Here is a 21793-nt window from a genome sequence, read left to right as displayed (position 1 = left end):
TGGAAAATACGCCACTGTATAGGCCTATATATCGGCGTAATTGTTTGTACTGAATAAGGAAAAGAAAAGAAATATTTCTTCGTTTCTTGTAAATAAAATATCAATTATATCGAAATATCTATTGTCAGGGACTAAGTGAACAGCTTTTAAAAAAACCCGTGAAAATAGTAGCCGTGCACTATCTCATCTTGTTGTTTCCATTCAAACTAGGAGAAATGGGATAGTTTATTGGACACAATGGCGCAGAGTTGACCAATTACTAGTATAACACCTTCACTATCGGTGTATGATTTAGTATAGGCCTATTAATTGACTGCATTATGATAATTATGTCATATTGGAATTACATAATTTCAATTGATAAACTCTGCAACTAGCCTTGCGGCAACTTGTCCACGCAGGTACTAGCCGTAGGTTTGATGACAGAGTTCCCCTCTATATATTGTAATGTGCCTATTAATTTCTTGTATATACATACATATATTTAATTTGTTTTTGCTGCTTTCTAAGCGCCTTGAGCATATTATATGGAAAAGATGGTGGACATTTTTCCTCTATTGTAATGTGCCTTAATTTTCTTGGCCTATATATATATTTACTATATTTTTTTGTCTTTGCTGCTTTCTGAGCGCCTTGGGCATTTTATTCAAATGGAAAAGACGGTATATCCGGCGGTATATATAATCTTAATATTATTTTAACCCTACATATAATTTCAGAATTTAAAAAAGATACTATATACACGAAATAGCTATAAATCTCTATTTTTTTAATGAAGTATTGAAGTTACAATGAGGGATTCATCTCCAATTTCGCACTCTGATCTCTCGGTCAGAAACCAATAAAGTTTCCCATTTTGGCCTCAAAGGAAAAAAAATGCCCCGCCCCCGGCCCGATATGGCCATAAACGAGCCTTGCATACGGATAGGCTACTGCATGCATGGACTGGCTCTTATTTCACAGCAGTCGCTTGAACGGAATAATGAAATTGTACTGGGCTACTAGCTATTTTTAGGCCTGTTTTTCCTCTTGACCCCCCCCCCCCCCATCCGGTACCCCTGCGTGCACCACCCCTCCACCAAATGCCCAGACCACTCCCCTGTCTTTTTCCGGATTTTACACACAGGTACGCACACAAGGACCTCCATTATATTAGCATATTATGAATTAAACATGATCTTTTAGCGATTGGTGCCAGAGGTGCGCGATGTTCACGACTCCTTCTCCTTGGTAAGTTTACCTTAAAAAAATACTTGAAATAAGCAGTAATCGTCAAAAGCATTATCATTAACATGCTATATTTATTGCAAAGTAGTAAATGTGTGATTCCATAGTCGATGTTAATGTTTTGTTGTGCAATTTTGTTGCGTTATGTTTTGGTGCTCGTCCGGTCACGGACTCCTCTTTCTGATCTGTGGTATTTATGCATGCGGGAATCCGCCTGCATCCCTGGGTGGTTAGCGAGCGTGGTGTTGGTGGTGGTTGTGATGGCTTTTCGCGGGCAATCAGGCCACGAGTTTGTAGGTGCGGGGGGATATCGGGGAAGGAGTCTCTATACGCCGTGCACGGCTGGATGCACAAATCAACAATGGATGCACCAAAGTACAATGGCAAAGTTGGGGAACAAGCTCTATTGCAAACAAAAGGGCATGCACCCATCTCATTCTAGGTGTACGTTGTGTGCCCCTTACCTTCAATGTCCATGACATGTATTCAATAATCAAGAATGATATTCCTCCTACTACTAGGCCAGGGCCATGGCAGTGACATCTAAAATTGACTGCGAGATCAGATTCAGCCAACTTTAATTGGTACAAGCGCACATTAGTTTGCATGAATAAATCCAAAGCTTGTGCCTGAGACTTTGAATGTTTCTCATATATACACTGTATTGATCCTTTACTTGCAGTGGTGATGCAAAAAGTTAGTGTTTAACATTTTTAATTAAATTGCAACCCCACTGAAGATCAATTGCTCTTAAGTCCTATTATTTTAAATTATCAGACATATATATATATATAAACATGATCAGGAATTTGGATGTCTCATTTTTTTCGCTCAAGCGCCTTTCACATTCTCAAGGAGGCAAATGTTGATCGTAATAAGAGTTGTTACTTCTTTTTCTCTGACAATTAATTGATTAAGATTTTGTGTGGAGGTCTGAACTTAAAGGAAAATGAAACCCTTGAAACTAGCTGAATCCATAACAAAGAGAAAAATCAAAGAAACATATTGTTGAAAGTTTGAGGAAGATTGAATGAATAATAAGAAAGTTATGAGCATTTGAATATATTGAGATCACTAGTGCCATGTAGATCCTCCCATCGGCAATGCGACCAAGATCTGTGATATCACACACGTACAACTCCCTCATTACTTTAGTACTTATTTCACTTATATTCTCACTTTTATAGAGTCTATCACAAGGTTAGGTGTTTTCTTTATGAGATGACAAGTACAGAGGTTTCACAACATTATATCATTGATGAATCGTTTGTCATATGATTAGAATGAGCAAAAAGAGATGTTTTGGGGTATATTTTCAGTGTCCGAATGGGAGAGTTGTACGTGTGTGACATCACAGATCTTGGTCGCATTGCCAATGGGAGGATCTCCATAGCATTAGTGATCTCGACATTCAAATGCTCATAACTCTTTTATTGCTAGTCCTATTTTACTCAAAGTTTTGTTGATCTTATTCTTTGATTTTTCTGCTTTCACAAAAGCTAACTTGCTCCAAGAGTTTCATTCTCCTTTAATTCAAAATTATGTGATTGTTTTTTTTCACAAATTGAAAATTTAAGGTGTATCAGCCCTCTTGATCTATTTTGTTTTATGAAAGTTGAAATATTTTATCAGTTGTATGTTATAAGAGTAAAATATCCACCACATGTAGTAATCATGATTAGCTTTAATGAATGCAAATTGTGATTAAATTGCATTTGGCTTATTTCAGTGAAGTGTCCAGTGCTTTCATGCTAATAAGTATATTAATTTTTTTTGGTCTTTAAATCACTTTAAAGGGGAAGTTTAATGACAAAAATTATAAATAAAAATAGAAAAAAAGATACATCTTTGAAGGAAACTAAATGGGAGGCTCACTCTTAATGCTATTATTAATCTTATTGCATTGACGCCCAATGGCGACAATGCATTGTTCTTGTTCCGTATTCCTATTCCGTCGTCTTCTTCTTCTTCTTCTTCCACAAAATCCCATTTGTTTAACACATGGTTTTTGTTAGCTCTACCCTGGCTCCGTCCCTCATCCAAATTCATCCAAACTTTGTTGACATGTTGTCCAGCATTCCTAGTTGTGCACCTCGTCTTCCATTTTCCAAAATCACTGATGCATGACCATCAAGGCGCCATTTTGTAAATTTCAAGTCCATTTGCATACCATTATCAATCTCGTCCTAACTCCCGCATCCTGCATGCTACAAACTTCTAACAAATTGCTATAGATAGTCAAAGAGTTGGTCCATCATCTGCGACGCATAACCTGACCTTCAAAATGCCATCTTCATGCTCTAAATTCAAATCCGAAATAGCCTTCCTTCAAAAACTTCATATTTATTGAAATGTAAAGTCAAAAAATCGTAAAATGGCCATAACTTTCTTGTTTTTATTCAATTCGAGCTAATATTTTCAGGAATTAATACTGGCAAATTATCATACTTACGAGTCAGTTTGCACGCATCACTGACCTTCCGGTATTGAAATAGCGCCCTCTAAAGTTTCAAAAACGCTTACCTTTGAATGCTCCTCATTGCGTCATGCATGGCCAAACCCGTACCCTTTTTTTGGTTTAGGGTGTTCAAGATATGCCCTTTCATGCCATTTCGAAAAATATATACCTTACTGCTGACGAAATATCTGAAAAATGCTCCCGAAAATCAGCAAAATACGCAAAAATGCACTATAATGCCAGCACAACTTCAACTTGCTCTTATTTCTTTATTATTGAAGCTTATTCTTTCTAACTTGGCAGATATGAGTATTGATATATACTTTAACCATTCGTTAACCGTTTGTGACATAAACTGACAGAGCTGACGTCAGGTTAAAATTATTGTGCAAAACTGTCATTTTTAATGTCTTTCTTTATATGGCATTTACTTCCGGTCTATTGCTTGCGCACAAATGAAAGTGGTATCAGTGTCACCGCATTGGAATGCTCTATCCAGTGATACCAAATACGACATAGGTTACAACAGAAAATTTCAAGATAAGCCAATCTGAACACATGGTATACTTCTCACAATGAACACATTATCAACAACAGAATTGTACACAATGTCTATGGCATAACGTATTATGCATGCACATCGTTCTGTTATGTACTTTACACTGAGTTACGTTAATGAACTGTCAGGGAAATTTGTATGCTTATTTATATCACTCTCTGTGTCTTTTTCTCCCTTCTCTCTCTTTGTTGAGCAGCCATATGGTCTAAAAATGGACGAAATCTGTTTGACTCGAGTATGTAACTTCCTATGGAGGGCAAAATGTACCAAAATCCACTTTGATTAACATGTAATTTTTGTTAGTCCTCCCCTGCCTCCGCTCCTCATCCAAATTCATTCCGATTTGGTAGACATGTTGTCCATGATGCATTATTGTGTATCTCTTATTTCATTTTCTAAAATCATTCATGCATGACAGTGCATGCACCATTTTGAGTGAGTGACATTATCATCTCTCTCATTTGGATGTAACTGGCTCGTTCATATAACTCTTTTGTTAAAAATAAGCGAAACTTTGAAATGTCATAACTTTCTTATTTTACATCCGATTTTGATGAAATTTTCAGCATTGTGCTTGTCTGATTTTTTCCTATTGATTCAAATCAACATTTTTCTGAGGTGGACTTGACCTTTCAATCAGACGCGTCAATGCATGCACATCGTAATGAAACGATTGCAGTTCTAGTTATTAGTAGTATTATCATTATTATTATTATTAATATTAAGGTTGAGGAAAGTCCAAAGATTTTAAGAGTAATATCAGAGTTCAAATTTTTATTTGTGATGTCATACATGTATGCAAGCAGCCTCCCATGTATCATGAATTATAAACATAAGTGAAATGCCATTTTCTCATGAACTTAAAAATGGATTTTCTTGTACCTTCATTATATCAGCAGACAAATTATTTTCACACTCAGTTTTGAAAGGAGAAAAATTTTTAGTCATCACGAACCATTAAAAAATTGAAATTTAAGCACTTTATATGGGGCAGCTGCTCATATACATGTATGACGTCACTAATTGAAATCTTAAATTTCAAATCACTTTCTTAATCTTTGTTAGATTTACCTCGCAACCTCCAATTTTTTTTTCTGGTATTGCAATAAAACTTTTCGTCAGGGTGAACTTCCCCTTTACAGTGAGTAGATGCATTTCATTGTTATTGTAAAAACCTTCAAGTTTTAGAAATTGTTTTTGCAATGTTTGTTTGGGAATAATTGGGATCCTTTTGCGTGATCATAACCCAGCATCTTTTAAAGAGCAAAAGTAAAATCACATGTTTTTTTATTTTATTTGTGGTTGAAAATAAAATTTGCATCAATTAATTTTGCACCAAAATGTTGTTGAATTGGCAATTTTGGGATTGATAATGTGTGCATTGTAGCAGTGTGTCAGATAATACAGATTTTCAAAAAAAAATGGTCTAAAATATGTGCCAGACTTGAAAATAAGCAACAGTCATCAAACTTTATGTGGTTTAGTCCTGAAATTTGTCAAGGGGGGTGGGGGTTACATTACAGTAAAGCAAAAAGAGCATTGTGATGTGAAAAAATTCCATTGAGAATGAATGCTCGAGAAATGACAAAAAATATTTGGTCTTTTGAAAAATGCAGTCTTATAAAGAATTTGAGTGTAGTAGGCCTACAGGTAGTACTCGGGGCTGTACTTTTCTCCGATTGGGGCGTCCATCCACCCATCCTATTGTCATTCTTAGTGTGATAACTGAAGAATCTTTCAGATTTAAACATCAGATTTGAGAAAGGGTGATGATCCGGCTTCAGAGAAAAATAAGAGAAAAATATCATAGGGTTGATCTTCAAAAACGTGGCTGATGGACGGGAGTGAGGATAATCTCAAGTTCAAGGGATATAGGTCACAGATGTGATGGAAGAAGTCTTGTTCAATTTATTTTTAATTGTTCCATGTCAGTCATTTTATTTCTTGTAAATATTTCCTGTACATTCTCTTTGATTCAATCTCTAGGTTCTGACTTTGGCACAGGGGCTATTGGCAACATGGTTCTTGTTATGTGATGGGACTAACAGCAGCAAAGGAGTCTCTTGCGGATTTTCAAGATTCAATTTACGTTGCCTGGTATGTGGATGCACTAGCTCTTTTGTGCTTTCGTACTTCCATTACCTATCAAAAACATGATTAAAAATAAAATTCACAAATGTGTGAAATTGGTTGTTGTTTTCACTGAGTGAGATCAGTTTTGATCTATGTCTGTTACAAAGGAGGCGCGATAGCTCAGTCGGTAGAGCGGGGGTTTCGGATTCCGGTGACCCGGGTTCGATTCCCAAGTGGTGCGCTAGTGCCCTTTGGTAAGGCATTTATCCTCATTACCAGGTCCCTCGGAGAGGACCTTAAGCCGTTGGTCCCCTGGTTGCTTGCTCACAGGCATTCGTGCTTTCTTAGCAGTCGGGTAAAAAACCTCGGTATAACACAAGTTTTGGTGAAAAGACAGACAAAGGTTCGAAAAAAGTAGACAATAAATGCTGCAAAATTATGAGGAATTTATTTTGAAACTGCATTCATTTCTTTTCTTTATATAATACACTACTCAAAAAAAGTTAAGGACCACTTTTTAAAACGTACATAAAGATTTTATACAAGGTGTTTTATTTCTGGAAATACCTCAGTACAACTGTCCTAAATGTCCTTAAACACGCTGTAATCAATTTCACGCATGGGTGGTTTCAGTTGTTGCACAATGTCTCTCGCATCACTGCACATCCTGAAAAGTGGGCCCCGAGGGGTATATCAGCTACCGACATGAAGTGGTAAAAACGAATGTCTGAGTGTCTTTCAGGCAGTTCAGTAACGAGTGTGACCACCTCCTGCAGCAATAACGGCTTCACAGCGCTGTCTCATGGAGCTGATGAGACGATTGATGTCTCTGACGTCCAGTGCATCCCATGCAGCCTCCAGAGCCACACCCAGCTGCTGCAGTCCAAGTGGATGGGCTTCGAGCTGCTCGAGACTCCTCCCCATCATGTCCCAGACGTGCTCTATCGGGTTTAAGTCCGGGGACCTCGCTGGCCACTCCATACGCTCAATCCCCTGGCCCTCAAGGAACTCGGTCACCACCCTAGCTCGGTGGGCACGGGCATTGTCATCCATGAAAATGATGTTTTGTCCCACATTTTCTGCAAATGGCACCACTATAGGTTCAAGGACCTCATCCCTGTACCTCACTCCTGTCATTGCTCCCCCTGGGACCACGTAGAGACGAGTACGGTTGGCGTAGGTGATGCCTCCCCACACCATGACGCTGCCTCCCCCATAACGGTCATGTTCTGCAATGCAGGGGTCTGCAAATCTCTCTCCTGGTCGCCTCCAGAGTCTCGAACGTCCATCATTGTGGTCAAGGGAAAATCTGCTCTCATCTGTGAACAGAACTCTACGCCATTGCTGTCTGGTCCATCTGACATGCTCCCGGGCCCAGTTGAGACAAATTCTTCTGTGAGCAGGGGTGAGTGGGACACACTGAGCTGGCCGTCTGGCATGCATATTGGCTCTGTGAAGTCGGTTACGGATTGTTTGAGTGGAAACAATCACTCCAGTTGCTGCAGCGAAGTCATTGTTGAGGCGGCGTGCACTGTGAAAGCGGTTGCGGAGGCTGAGATTCGTCAAGTAGCAATCATCTCTAGGGGTTGTCGAAACTGGTCGGCCACTGCGGGGTCTCTCGGAGTATAGCCCTGTCTCTCGGTGTCTTTGATTTGCTCTGCTAATGACACTGTGTGACACGCCCATCATTCTGGCTACTCTTCGCTGACTGAGGCCAGCTTCCAGCATCCCTAGGGCTCTGGCTACATCTGTTTCACTTAGGTGGTGTCTTGGCATTGCTGTTGTAGACAAGTTGTTGATTGTACAGACTAAAGACGGAAAATGCTTTGGAAGACACTTGTCTTATGGCCCACTGCAATGATGCCAGAGACATCATGAAAGAACTGCATGTGTGAAATTGATGTCATTGTGTTTGATGGCATTCTGGACAGCTGTATCTTGGCATTGCTATTGTCAGCAAGTTGTTGATTGTAGAGATTAAAGACAGAAAATGCTTTGGAAGCCACTTTTGTACGGGCACATTGCAATGATGCAAGAGACATGAAAGAACTGCATGTGTGAAATTGATTTCATTGTTTTTGATGGCATCCTGGACAGCTGGATAGCAATGTTTTATTTATAGAACGATAGCTTCGAAAGTAGAATGTTGATTAATCAGGCAAAACTACGTATCTCCCACATTTCTGCATTGTAACGGTTGGGAGAACCGCATCACGCGCAGCTAGTTAGTTTACTGCATGTTGTTTAGCGCAATAAGGAACCACCCTTTACACTACTCACAGTCACTGTGGTGCCATGGCTTCCAATTCGAGAGCCTGGAGAAGGAAACAGGTTTTGAATTTAGCTTTAGAGAAAATCAAATTTTTTAACTGAAACAAGGTAAGCTAGACTATCTAGTATACTTTATTGTTCAGATGATAAACGCGAGATTTTATCAAAGACTAGATCTAAGTTAGATCATACGTTTCTGGTTAAAGGTCTAACACCAATCATCTCTAATTTTTAAGGTAGGCCTAGAGTAAGTAAGGGTTTATAAACTTTTTTTTATAGATCTATGCATTTAGATTTTGATCTAACTTTTGAATCAAATCTAGTCTCTAGATCTACACTGTATTAAAGAAGAATTAGTCGCCATTTTGCCATATCTTCCAAAGGGAAACTTCTGCCAAAAATTAGTTTGCGTCAAGACTAGAAGAATAAGAATTTACTTTTAGAATTAGCGATCTTAAACATTACAAGTTAACTTAACTTTACACTACACAAGTCTTCATAATAAACGACATGATAGAGATCCATCTTGGCTATAATTTTACTGTTAGATCTAGATCTATAACATGGTAGATCTACTGATAGTCTGAATCATTGATTTTGTTGTTTCAGTCTCAATTTTCCCACAGAAAACATATGTGCGGTAATTCAATGTTATTTTCAAGTGACCAAAATATGTCACATGCGAAGGGGGTGCGATTGGAAGCTGATATTGTAAAAAAAGACAAACAAATTCGGCAATTTTTTTACATGTTTATATTTTGTACGGTAGGTATTTGTGTATTTTTGGTGAAAGTTTGATGAATATTTATTACAATATTTTGTTTGATATTGAATTCATTAGTGTTTGTTAATACCAGGGACTCCCTGGTAACACAATCCATTATACATAGTTTTGCCCGATAAAACTTTGCAGTGCGCAGGACATATGTAGTTTTGCCTGATAAAACTTTGCAATGCGCAGGGCATATGTATATTCTTGCCTGATAAACTTTGACATACATAGTTTTGCCTGATTAAAAGCTAGGAGTGTAGTCGTCGATTTAATCAGGTAAAAGCTCGAAAGTTTTAAAAATTGAAGAGAATTACAAGATTTAATGAGGGAATCAAATATTTTTTTGTCCCAATTACTTATATATGTTCCATATGACAAAGGAAAACAAAAAGGTCTGATACACCATTCTCCTTTTTTTCAAAGAAAGCTAAAGAAGCAATTTTGAATTTTTAAGCTCGAATATCTTGGAATCGCGTAAAAGGAGATCTTTGGTTCTGCCAGATCACGTCCGATACATATTGTGTCAATTTTCGTTGTGAACAGGCAGTCAGTAGTCAAGATTGGAACCCTTACCCCACCCACTCATTTTTTCCAATTCTTTTCTACATGTAGGCCTCAAAATAGCCTTGTCGTTCAGGATTGTATTCCATCAACATCTTGGTTCATTTGAATCAAATAAATAGAGGAATTTTCTTAAGTTAAAGGACAAGTCCACCCCAACAAAAAGCTGATTTGAATAGAAAGAGAAAAATCAAACAAGCATAACACTGAAAATTTCATCAAAATTGGATGTAAAATAAGAAAGTTATGACATTTTAAAGTTTTGCTTAATTTCACAAAACAGTTATATGCTCATCCTGTTCGGTGTGCAAATGAGGGAACCGATGACATCACCCACTCACTATTTCTTTTGTATTTTATTATATGAAATATGAAATATTTTGATTTTCTTGTCACTGTCATGTGAAACAAAGTTTCATTCCTCTCTGAACACATGGAATTCCATTATTTTAACATTTTGTGGTTCAAACAAGAGGGTCCTAATTGTCAAATTCGTAAAAATTGAAATATTGTATAATTCAAACAATAAAAAGCAAAAGAAATAGTGAGTGACATCATTGACTCTCTCATTTGCATATCACTGAGTTGAGCATAGAACAGTTTTGTGAAAAATAAGCGGAACTTTAAAATGTCATAACTTTCTTATTTTACATCCGATTTTGATGAAGTTTTCAGCGTTATTCATGTTTGATTTTTCTCTATTGATTTAATCAACTTTTTTTCTGGGGTGGACTTGACCTTTAATGATGAAGAGATTCTTTAAGAATTTATAAATGAATGAGTAAATAAATGTTCTCTTTCATCTATTTACCATCATTACAGTTCTACCATCAGCCCGGCAGCCAGTAGTGGCCCTAGAAGGAAGCCAGCATTGACCATATATGGCAGCTTGTAGTGACCATATAGGAGGCTGCTTGATGTTAACCCCTACTTATCAGATCCAAGAGTCGGCTTCCAACCAGGCCCACACTGGAAAATCCATGGCAGGGTATGCCTTCAAAAATAAGTGCCTTCATCTTGAAAGAAAAGAACAAAACAAAACAGTCACCTTGAAATTCTGTGTTCCTCTTCTAACCTCCTGTAATGGTGTCTTGGTTGCAGAGGTCTATTACGAGTGAAAACGATCATCAGGAGCATGCAGGAAAAAATATCAGTATCTGTGCCATTTAAGAAAGTTTATATTATGCTATTTGAAATGAATTTGTAACCATTTTAAGTTAAACAAATTGATCTGTATCAGTACTTGAAAGTTTTGAGTTACCGGTAAGCTGAACAAAGATGTTCAGTCATTGCTATATATATTTATATTTTTGAAACCTCGAATGCTGAGTACTATATTGAGTTTGCTATTTTTAAATTTGTGATGATCTGGAAAGATGTCCTTGCCATCGGGAAGATCCAATGTCTGTAGCACTTGTGGCAAGTGCTTCAAGCGCCTTGCAGCCTTAGAGAACCATGAAAGATTGGCACATCCGAAGGATGAGAGCCTCATCAAAGCTAAGTGTCAAGAGAGGATGGTACCTATGAAGAAAGCAAATGCGAAAAATCCTAAAAAGAAGATCCTCAAGAAGAAAGAATATCTCTCCGGAAAGGGGACCCTTTGTAGCCGTGATCTTCTGCCTCTACAAGGACATGAGAGCCAGAGTAGTATCCTGGTTCAACAGGGCTTACCCGGAGGAGTTAGTTTAGCCACAACCAAAGCAGTCATCGGGACATTGTCACAGCGAGGAATAGAAAGGCCCAGTTTTCAAACAGGGTTGAAAATACCTCAAAGTAATTCCAACGGTATTAATCATCACACTCCACTTCCAGAGAAATCAACTAGTAGCAACAATCGACTGAGTCATCAAGCAAGGCTTCCGAAGTATCTGAATATCACTCAGAATGTCACTCATGGAACATACAGCTGCGCTGATTGCACAGTCTGTGTTGATAGCATAGATTGCCTGTTCGGCCATGACTGCAGTGTACCAAGCAGCAGAGATTCATCAGAAACCTCTTGTAAAGAATGCGGGTCTGACACAGTCTGTTCTTGCAGCAAGCGTGAGTTTCAACTTGTAGTTAGAGAAAAAGATCCATGTTGTAACCTATGTGGGAGGGTATTCTTTAATGAGTTGGCCAAGAAGCAACATGCATGTGCAGGTATTGAGAATACTAAATGTAAGAATAATTTCCCCAGTGTTATTGCCAAGGAACATCATGACGGTCTTCAAAGTGCTTCAAGGGAGTTGTCAAACCCTGCAGGGGAACAGTTTGGTCAACATTTGAACCATGAACCCAGCTTAGATCAGTCTAAGAAACTCCATGCAGTGAAAAGTGAAGTCAAGCTTCCAAATGACAGTGTCAGGTGCCCGTATTGTAAAAAACTCTTCCGGAATGATCTTTACCTCAATGACCACATGCTCTCTCACAGTGAGCTCCAGAAGTTTGATTGTTTCTATTGTCGCCAGCTCTTCCCAACAGGTGCCGCTCTGAAAACACACATAGAGGCCTTTCACAGCCAACACTCGCAGGAGACATTACAAGGACAAGAAGCTGCTGGCGTTATATTTACAGACACTGGACCGAGATGGAAGTGTTCCTTATGCCCCAAAGTATTTTCCTGTAAGAGTAACAGACGGAGACATCAAATGTGGCATTTCGGCATCAGACCCCATTCTTGTGAATTTTGTGGGGCTGCATTTCGCCAGCGTTGGCAGCTCCAAGCCCATATGAAGACAAAGCGATGCCAGGCTAACAGAGCAAAGACTAAAGTTGTACTTCCACGACTCACCAACGCTACTACTAATCATTCTCAAACTTCTGATCATAATAAACAAAAGGTTTTCTATGACGAGACTGAAGAAGGAGAGGTACATGTAACAGGTAATGTAATCACAGAATCTGTTTCTACGAGAATCTCCAGTGGTCAATCCCAGGTAAGCCCTACACCTGCAAGTCAGGCTCCACTTCAAGAGCTTGCTGCTATTCCTACTTCAAGTCTTTCATCATCCATTTCGCACAATCCTGTGACTACCAAGTGCCTTGATCAACCTGTGTTAGCAAACTTTCCCGAAGATGGACCGTTAGACCTGACAAGACTACCAAGCTTAGATCCAGAGCTAGGAGAAACCAAGTTGTTTATTTGCCAAGAATGTGGGAAAACCTGCAAGAGCAATCGAAACCTCATGATTCACAGTCGTATCCATACAGGGGAGAGACCATACTCTTGCAGTATGTGCAGCTTGACTTTTCGGCAGTCCCATCACAGGAAGGCTCACATGCTCTCCCGACACGGAGTGTATCATCCAATCCAGAAATCAACCAGGAAGAAAGAGATTGTGGTCATGACAGAGGAAGGAATGAGATACAAGTGTCATTACTGCAGCAAAGAACTGATGTCAAGGTCTGGAAGGCGCAAACATGAGAGATGGCATCTTGGATTGAGACCCCACAAGTGCAACAACTGCGGGAATACATTCAAGCAACTGCAGCATCTCAAGAAGCATCAGATGTCATCAAAGTGTAGGGTAGTGCAGATGAAGTTGATAGAAAGCAAAGATAAGAAAGCCGATGTTAACAGCAATGATAGGATTGGTCCTCTAACCTCTTGGCATATGATGCAGGTTTTGGCAGAAAATCATCGCAAGAAGAAGGCTCTGGCTCCTAGTGATGAACCTACCTTATCCTCAGAAAGTGAAGCACTCCAGATAATGGATGTTCCAAGTGCTGTAGGGCTTATTAGCACGGAACAGTTGAAAGCCAAAGAAAAGGCCAAGAAACTGGCAGACGATGCCAGCAAAAATGACGAAAATGACAATGTCGTTCACTCTCCTGCACTTGGTGAGTGTTTAGAGGAGATTGGAAACATTACGGAAGAAGAAAGAGAAGAACCAGAAAGAGTTGGAAGATATGCCCTAGAAAACGATGAACAGGATTTTCTGGGTCCTTCCATCAAGGAAGAAGTGTTTTCTGACATCGAAGAAGGAGAGATTGTTGATGAAAATGGGCATGCGTCTTACCAAAATTGTGGACCCACTGGGAATTTCCAGCAATGTCAAGACTTTGAAGCTGGAAGTAGTAATGTCCTCCCCTTGAATCTGACCAATCCTAACAATATGGATTATGGTTATGATGATCCTGAAACGCCTTTCCAGGTTCAATGTCATATCTGTGGTCAGTATTACAAGACAAGGCAGAACTTGAGCATTCACATGCGAATCCATACAGGTGAGCGTCCTCACTCCTGCTCCATCTGCTTTAAGAAATTCATCCAACCCCATCACCTGAAAGCCCACCTGAAGTCAAAACACGACATCGTCATGGTAACCCCAAGCAGGCCAATCAGACAAGAAGAGATCATCATGACCCAAGAAGGGATCCGCTACAAGTGCCAGTACTGCCCCAAGCTCTTGTCCTCTAAGAATGGTCGCCAGAAGCACGAGCGATGGCACCTGGGATTGAGGCCACACAAGTGTGATGCATGTGGGAAGGCATTCAAACAGAGTCACCATCTCAAGAGGCACAAGGCAGGATCTGCCTGCATCCCCCTGGACAAACAACCTATCAAACAAGAGAATCCGTCCCCTGAGAAGCCACCTTTACCTCAGTCACCTCCTAACCACCAGTCTTCTCCTCGGACAGCTATGTCACTAGTTCGCGTAGCTCTACCAACTCTGCCCAAAGACTCTGCAGTTATAGAAGCACTTCCTGGGCAGTTACCATCAGAAAGAATCCCTAATAACTTTGAAACAGCAGATGAGATTCCTCCTCAGGGTTACAGGGGTGCAACTCCGGAGTCTGTTGAGGACATGACACCTCAAGACCTCTCTATGCCTTCAACTAAATTGATAGATCTGCACTGTTATGAGTGATCTCAGCTACAAATCTTACCAAATTAGCCAGTGAAAGCTACAAACTGTCACACACTACCTACCAAATTGCCAATTTGAAATTTACAACATATTAAGGATCTTGGTTTTCAAACTTTCAACATCTTTTTTTTCTCCTAATTTGTTTCATGCATCATATCAATCATTTGTTGGGTTTCCCCTTTTAACATCTGAATCACCACCCGAATGATGTATGTTCCTGATAATTTTCAATGGGCTAAAGTTGTGGGTAAAAACTGTTTTAAAGACTTTATATAACCCTAATTCTTAAAAAAAACTTCCAAGGGAAAAGAAATTGACGAGGCTGCACACTTTTTGTTACAAAGGCGAAGTATTTTATTGATATCAGTAGGTAGTGGGTAGGGTACAGAAATTCAGGTCTTTCTTTTTTAGTGCCTTTGCTGCAGGGAAGTTTTCTTGAGGCTCTGTGTTTTTTTTGTCTGTGTAGAATAGGGAAAGTAAGGAAGGGGAGGAGGAGGAAATAAAGTGCGATTTCTTTAGGATGTACCTAAATTGGAGTCTTAATTTTGATGAGGATATCATCATGGGTTTTTTGGGGGTCATAAAATATATTGAAAGCACTTTACAACAGTGCTTATCAAGACTGGTATTACATTATGCATGGACCAGTTAATTAAACTGATGGTGAAATTTCATGAACTGATTGCATAGGGCTACTTCTTCAAATACATTGTAGATATCTGATTCCTCTTTTCTTTTCTTGAGAAGAGCTTGTCATTTTAGTTGGTTTCTATTCAATGGTCTATGGCATTGATCAATAATGAAATATAAAAGGCTGCTCATTTATGCTGTTGTCAAAACTCTGAACTCTATGGCCCGAATTCACAAAGGTGGTTTTGAAAACCCACGGTTGAGTCCATGGTTTATGCAGATTTCCTGTATAAATTACGCTAAATTTAGCGCGTATCGGGCGCGTGTATAAAACATGTCCAATGCTGATGCGCGCATTTGTCGCAGTGCGCCAAATTGACGCCTGTTACCATGGTTAGATACGCTATTTTATTCATGAGTCCACTGTTTGAAGAGTGGAATAATTATTCAAAACAGTAGACTCATGAATAAAATAGCGTGGATAACCACGGCAACAAGCGTCAATTTGGCGCACTCTGACAAATGCGCGCATCAGCATTGGACATGTTTTATACACGCGCCCGATACTCGCTAAATTTAGCGTAATTTATACAGGAAATCTGCATAAACCATGGACTCAACCGTGGGTTTTCAAAACCACCTTTGTGAATTCGGGCCAACCTATTTTGAAGTGTTGTTACAAGTTATATCTAAATTATATTTTTCCTATTCCATTTTCCATACCAAATTCAACGTTACATCATGTAATAAACTAATGTATTCCATGTGCTTCCTGTGTACTATAGGCCTATACGTATATTACATGTATACTTAAAAATCTTGTAACTTTATATAGGTGTTTCGGCCTTTTTCAATTTATTGAATTTAGCATATTTCAGATTATATCTATAGATAATTCAGAAAAATCTACCCAAAGACAAAGTTATAAGTACTATCAAATATACAGAATTCATAGGAGTAATTGAAATGAATGCATCGTCAAATTCTATTTTTGTATGTATTGTAAAGATTGTACAGTACTGCCCTTGGTGTGGCAATTTACGCCATTTATATTTCTGTACAGTGATTCATACTGTATATAGTATTTTCCTACTTAGGACTTTCTTCAAGATTCTCCTTTTCAAAAAGCCTATACTATGTGCTTATATTCTATGCAATTTCCTTATACATGTACATGTACATTGCAAACCTTTTGACAGTTCAAGGGTTTTATTTTCAATTGGTCTTACACCAATTCATACAATTACCAACTCGTCTGCTATCATTTGGTCTACCATCAGTTCATCCACTATCCACATGGTCTAATTGCCATTTTGTCCATTCACCATTTTGTCTATATACCAGTTGGTCCAATAGCCATTTCGTCCATGTACCATTGGTCTAATTGGACATTACATATTCTGGTAAGTTAAAAAATGTTGCGAAAATGGCTGATTTTCTAGCATGGAATCGCCCTAATGTCAAATGAGTAAACATATAAAGGGGATCTTGATGTTATATTGCGTTTCTGAATCTGAGGCATTCTTTAGTTTTCAGGTAGGACAATGTATTTTTTGTAATTATATACTCTGTGGGTCACTTTTATGAAGGATTGCTTTATGGAATTTCATATTTGGAAAAAAAGTACTTTGCCTAATGTGCAAAATGTGATTTGTTTGTAATCTCAAGCTGGAAATTCATTGTGTATAAGATGCATGTAATTGTCTTCATTTTATTTTCTTGTTACATGTATTATGGGAAGCCAAGTCATTTTTACATATTTATTACATTTGTTCTGATTTCAAAAGTAGTACAAATTTCAATCCCGGGTTTGAAACTAATGTTGAACTTTTTATTTGTCTTTATTGATTAAGCAGAACTTAATTGTTTCCGTCATGAGGTTGTTGGGGGGGGGGGTGAGAGAATGGAATTATGTTACTTGTACATGTATTCTCACTCATTGATTGATAATGATGTTGATGATGTTGATGATTACCTAATGATAAGAACAGGGAGCCAACTCGTCCACTCACCACATGGTCTACTTTCATTTAGCCTAATGCCATTCCGTCCATCAACATTTCATCTAATAATCATTTGGTCCATTAATCATTTGGTCCAATCATCACTTCGTCTAATTACCATTTCGTCTAATAACCGGTTGGTCTAATATCCATTTCATTTTCATTCATTTTGCACAACTAACACTTAAGTCCAATTAGACCAATGGTGGACTAAATGGCTATTGGACCAACTGGTTATTAAACAGAATGACATTGGACTAAATGGAAGTAGACCATGTGGTGAGTGGACGAACTGATGGTAGACCAAATGAGAGGAGACAAGTTGGCAATTGGACAAATTGGCATGAGACGAATTGGAAATAAACCGTTCACAGCACCTTGTCAACAGAGCTGTGGGAATTTCTGTGGGTCCAAATGAGTATAAATTAGGCCGATTCACTTGTATAATGATGATATAAACAATTATAATAATGATACATTGTAATATCAATAATGATAATTATAAAGATAATGTTTTTATCATGCTCATTCATTGCTGTGCTCAATTAGTTAACAGCTTTTTTTTTCTAAACAGGAAGGTATATGAAGTTATTGTGAATTTGATGTAGTATTGTATGAAATATACTGAAATTGTACTTCAATTCATGTATTATGGAATTTTGAGAATATATATGCTGTAAACTGGTATTCATGGTATAGATAACATCTTTCATGTGTTTGATTTTCGGGAGCGATGTCACTTCATGTTCCCAAAATGCAATAATGTCAATTACAAGTTGACCAAAAGTTGATCATATTGATTATTCAAGTGACCTTGTTATCGTTATTCCAATATCTTTCATTTTGAAAATTCTATGTTGTTGAGTGATTTTGTTGTATTAATCAAATAATGCCTTTGAATCAAATGTTTCTTTCATGTATGTGTACCATTGATTGTTTTAAAAATGTAATCAAAAGAGTTGAAAGCTGAGATTTCATTTGTAAATAACAAGGAATTGATGCCTATTGCACATTTGTTCTCTAAAGAGGAAGGAGAATATAACAGAGGCAAATGTTAGCCAAATGTTGAGCTACAATAAAAAATATATGATTTTGTAAAATATGAATTTACCATATCTGAGGGAATTTCAAACAGACCTAATTCATAACTTTTTTCATTATGGTTTGCACTGTGCAGGACATTTTCTCCGTACCCCAAAAATACCCTTTATATCATATTCTCTCTAGTTTTTTTTATTATCCTTTCAGATAGTACGGTCAAAAGTGCAGCTTAATCATAATGAATTACATCAACAATTTATAAGAGCTGTTCATTATTTCTTCGTAATACAAACTTAGTTCAATAATGATCTAGTTATCTTGAAAAAAAAAACATTGGCAACTTCTTAATCTATTTCAAAACTTCACCGTCATGTGTTATTTTTTAATTTGTTTGCTTTCACACAAATGATTGTATTACTTATGTTAGTTACCATACTAAAATGTCTACCATTGTGCCTGTAAAGAAATTAAATTATGACCAATTTAAGCATTTTCATTCAGAAAATCAAAATTGGGTATGTTGTATTTATAGATGTTAATTGAGTTGTCAAATATAAATAACCAGCAATTTACTGATGTACATATTTTTTCCATTTGTTATTACTCTGCCGAATAGGATACATGTATGATCAATAATGCGCATTCAAGTCACTATAGTAGCTTATACTGCAATGACCATCGCTATTGAAATTTGTTATTGAAATCCTTTGAACAATGGATGCGAAGGTTACTGGATACCGTCACTTGAATTACATGTCTTTCAAAATGTATGCATGGTATTTGAATGATTTGAAATTGTGTAATTATTTACTGTTAATTGACGAGTAGTGAAGTAGAAATTTCAGTTTCTCTAATGGTTAATGTACAAGAAAATTTCTTGGGGAGGGGGAGACCTGGGCCCCGTTGTACAAAGAGTTACGATTGATCCGATCAATCGTAACTCTATGGAAATCCATCAGTGTCATAATTTTTTCTACAGGAAATTTGCAAAATGTCCTTTGTAATCAAAGGAGAACACCCCAAATTGTCAAGAAATCAATGAATTTATGGATATGCATTCATATCTAGAAATTTTTTTTAACAAACATGCATTTCGTATGTTGACTTTGCTGGCTTGCCATATTTACGATTGATCGGATCAATCGTAACTCTTTGTACAACAGGGCCCTGGTGCCCGTCTTACAAAGAGTTATGATTGATCCAATCAATCGTAACTCCATGGAAATCCATCAATGTCATAATTTTTTCTACAGGAAATTTGCAAAATGTCCTTGTAAACAAAGGAGATCACACCACATTGTCAAGAAATCAATGAAGTTATGGATATACATTCATATCTAGAATTTTTTTTGAACAAACATGCATTTTATATGTTGACTTTGCTGGCTTTCCATCGTTGCGATTGGTCAGATCAATCGTAACTCTTTGTAAGACGGGCCACTGATATATTTTCAACACAGAAACAGCATTAGAATATTGTTTACCTTGATTATTTGTTATTTTTTGTTAATCCCATCATGCAGTGTGCTTTAATATGTGTATTTTATTGGAAACTGCTGTTTCGTTTTTTTTTTATTATTTCATTATTCAATATGCTTAAAATGATGTGTTTTTTGTATTCCGAAGGAAATAAATGCTGTCCTAGCTGAGGATTTAATGGCCCCTTCTGTATTAATCCACTTTCATTGCAAAAACAGTGGTGTTTATATACACCAGTGTTTACAGAGGACCACAATAAGCATTTTACACAAGTGGGATATTCATGGTGTTCAACACCCATTTGTGGTGTTCAACACCTATTGGTGGTGTTATTTTTTTTATTTTTTATTTTAACATTATTTGGTGTTATGATTTTATAACTCGATGTTGTTTACATTTTTCAACATCTTAGGATGCAGTTATCTCATATTTACACTGGTTGGTGGTATTATTAAAGGACAATTCCACCCCAACAAAAATGCTGATTTGAATAGAAAGAGAAAAATCAAACAAGCATGCAAGCATAACACTGAAAATTTCATCAAAATCGGATGTAAATTAAGAAAGTTATGACATTTTAAAGGTTTCGCTTAATTTCACAAAACTGTTACATGCACACCCTGTTCGGTATGCAAATGAGGGAACCGATGACATCACCCACTCACTATTTCTTTTGTATTTTATTATATGAAATATTTGGATTTTCTCGTCACTGTCATGTGAAACAGAGTTTAATTCCTCCCTGAACACATGGAATTCCATTATTTTAACATTTTGTGGGTTCAAGCAAGGGGGTCCTAATTGTCAAATTCGTAAAAATTGAAATATTGTATAATTCAAGCAATAAAAAACAAAAGAAATAGTGAGTGAGTGACATCATCGACTCTCATTTGCATATCACTGAGTTGAGCATATAACTATTTTGTGAAAAATAAGCGGAACTTTAAAATGTCATAACTTTCCTATTTTACATCCGATTTTGATGAAGTTTTCAGCGTTATTCATGTTTGATTTTTCTCTATTTATTTAAATCAACTTTTTTCTGGGGGTGGACTTGACCTTTAACACCATACTTTGTATGGTGTATAGGCCAACTACTGAGATTCTGATAGACATTCGTGACATGTCAAACAAACTTCAGGTATTCATACTTCAATAGCTTCATCCAATATATTATAGATATAAATGGGCTGGATTTTAAACATGAACACTCATCCAGCTATGTTTATGCCACTCGTACTTATTGCAAGGTTAGTATGCACAATGTATGGTATAGCCGGTAATTTCTCTCCTGTACCATTCGAATATACATATCAATGTTTCATGATATCTCCTCTTAATATAATTGCATAAGAATTTTGTGCATGCTGGTAATGGAAATGTGATCCTGTGCGACTAGAAGACATTGTAGCATTTTATTGATTTCAGCATGATGAAAAGTATATTTATGTTTATAATAATCCCTTTTACCATTCATTTTATGGGTGCTGTCAGAGTATATTCTGTGTGTGATTTATCAAGTTTGATCTCTACACATTTATTTTGTTTATTGTATATCTAAAAAAGAAATCAATGCAGGGGTCTATATTACTCTCATCAGAAATTACTTTGTGATAACCTTGGGATTAAGTCTGAATTATATTTTGTTGTGAAGTGAATGAAATTGTATTTTGATTGATTCCTCTTGTTGTGAATAAAGTTATACTTTTAATACAACATGCGTTTGAAATCCTCCTTAGAAATGTATGTCTTGGCAGTTCTGGTCAAAGATCTAGTCCACTCCAACAAAAGGTTGATTTGAATAAACAAGGTAACATCAAACAAGTGAAGGTCTGCATGTGTATACAGATTTGGGAAATTTAGCAA

General features: G+C 37.3%; 1 protein-coding gene across 2 annotated transcripts; it reads left to right on the top strand.

The window, feature by feature from the left end:
- Window positions 1-943: 943 nt before the first annotated feature.
- Window positions 944-15162, top strand: LOC129266151 (zinc finger protein 729-like). 2 transcript variants are annotated; one of them, XM_064104038.1, is made up of 3 exons: window positions 944-1230; window positions 6231-6341; window positions 10744-15162. In XM_064104038.1, exon 3 carries the CDS (start codon window positions 11298-11300, stop codon window positions 14772-14774), a length of 3477 nt encoding a protein of 1158 aa, XP_063960108.1. In that variant the 5' UTR covers window positions 944-1230; window positions 6231-6341; window positions 10744-11297; the 3' UTR covers window positions 14775-15162. The 2 variants fall into 2 exon arrangements, with proteins under 2 accessions (XP_063960108.1, XP_063960109.1); XM_064104039.1 differs by lacking the exon at window positions 6231-6341 and having other exon boundaries at window positions 1142-1230; window positions 10744-15055.
- Window positions 15163-21793: the final 6631 nt, after the last annotated feature.

Source organism: Lytechinus pictus, chromosome 8 (genome assembly GCF_037042905.1).
Source record: "Lytechinus pictus isolate F3 Inbred chromosome 8, Lp3.0, whole genome shotgun sequence".
In the NCBI taxonomy this organism is placed as follows: domain Eukaryota; kingdom Metazoa; phylum Echinodermata; class Echinoidea; order Temnopleuroida; family Toxopneustidae; genus Lytechinus; species Lytechinus pictus.
The sequence above is the reverse complement of the archived record's forward strand: the minus strand, read 5'-3'. Positions and strand labels throughout refer to the sequence as shown.

Coding starts and splice junctions, on each gene's coding strand:
- LOC129266151 (XM_064104038.1), top strand. CDS start 11,298: ATGTCCTTGCCATCGGGAAGATCCAATGTCTGTAGCACTTGTGGCAAG.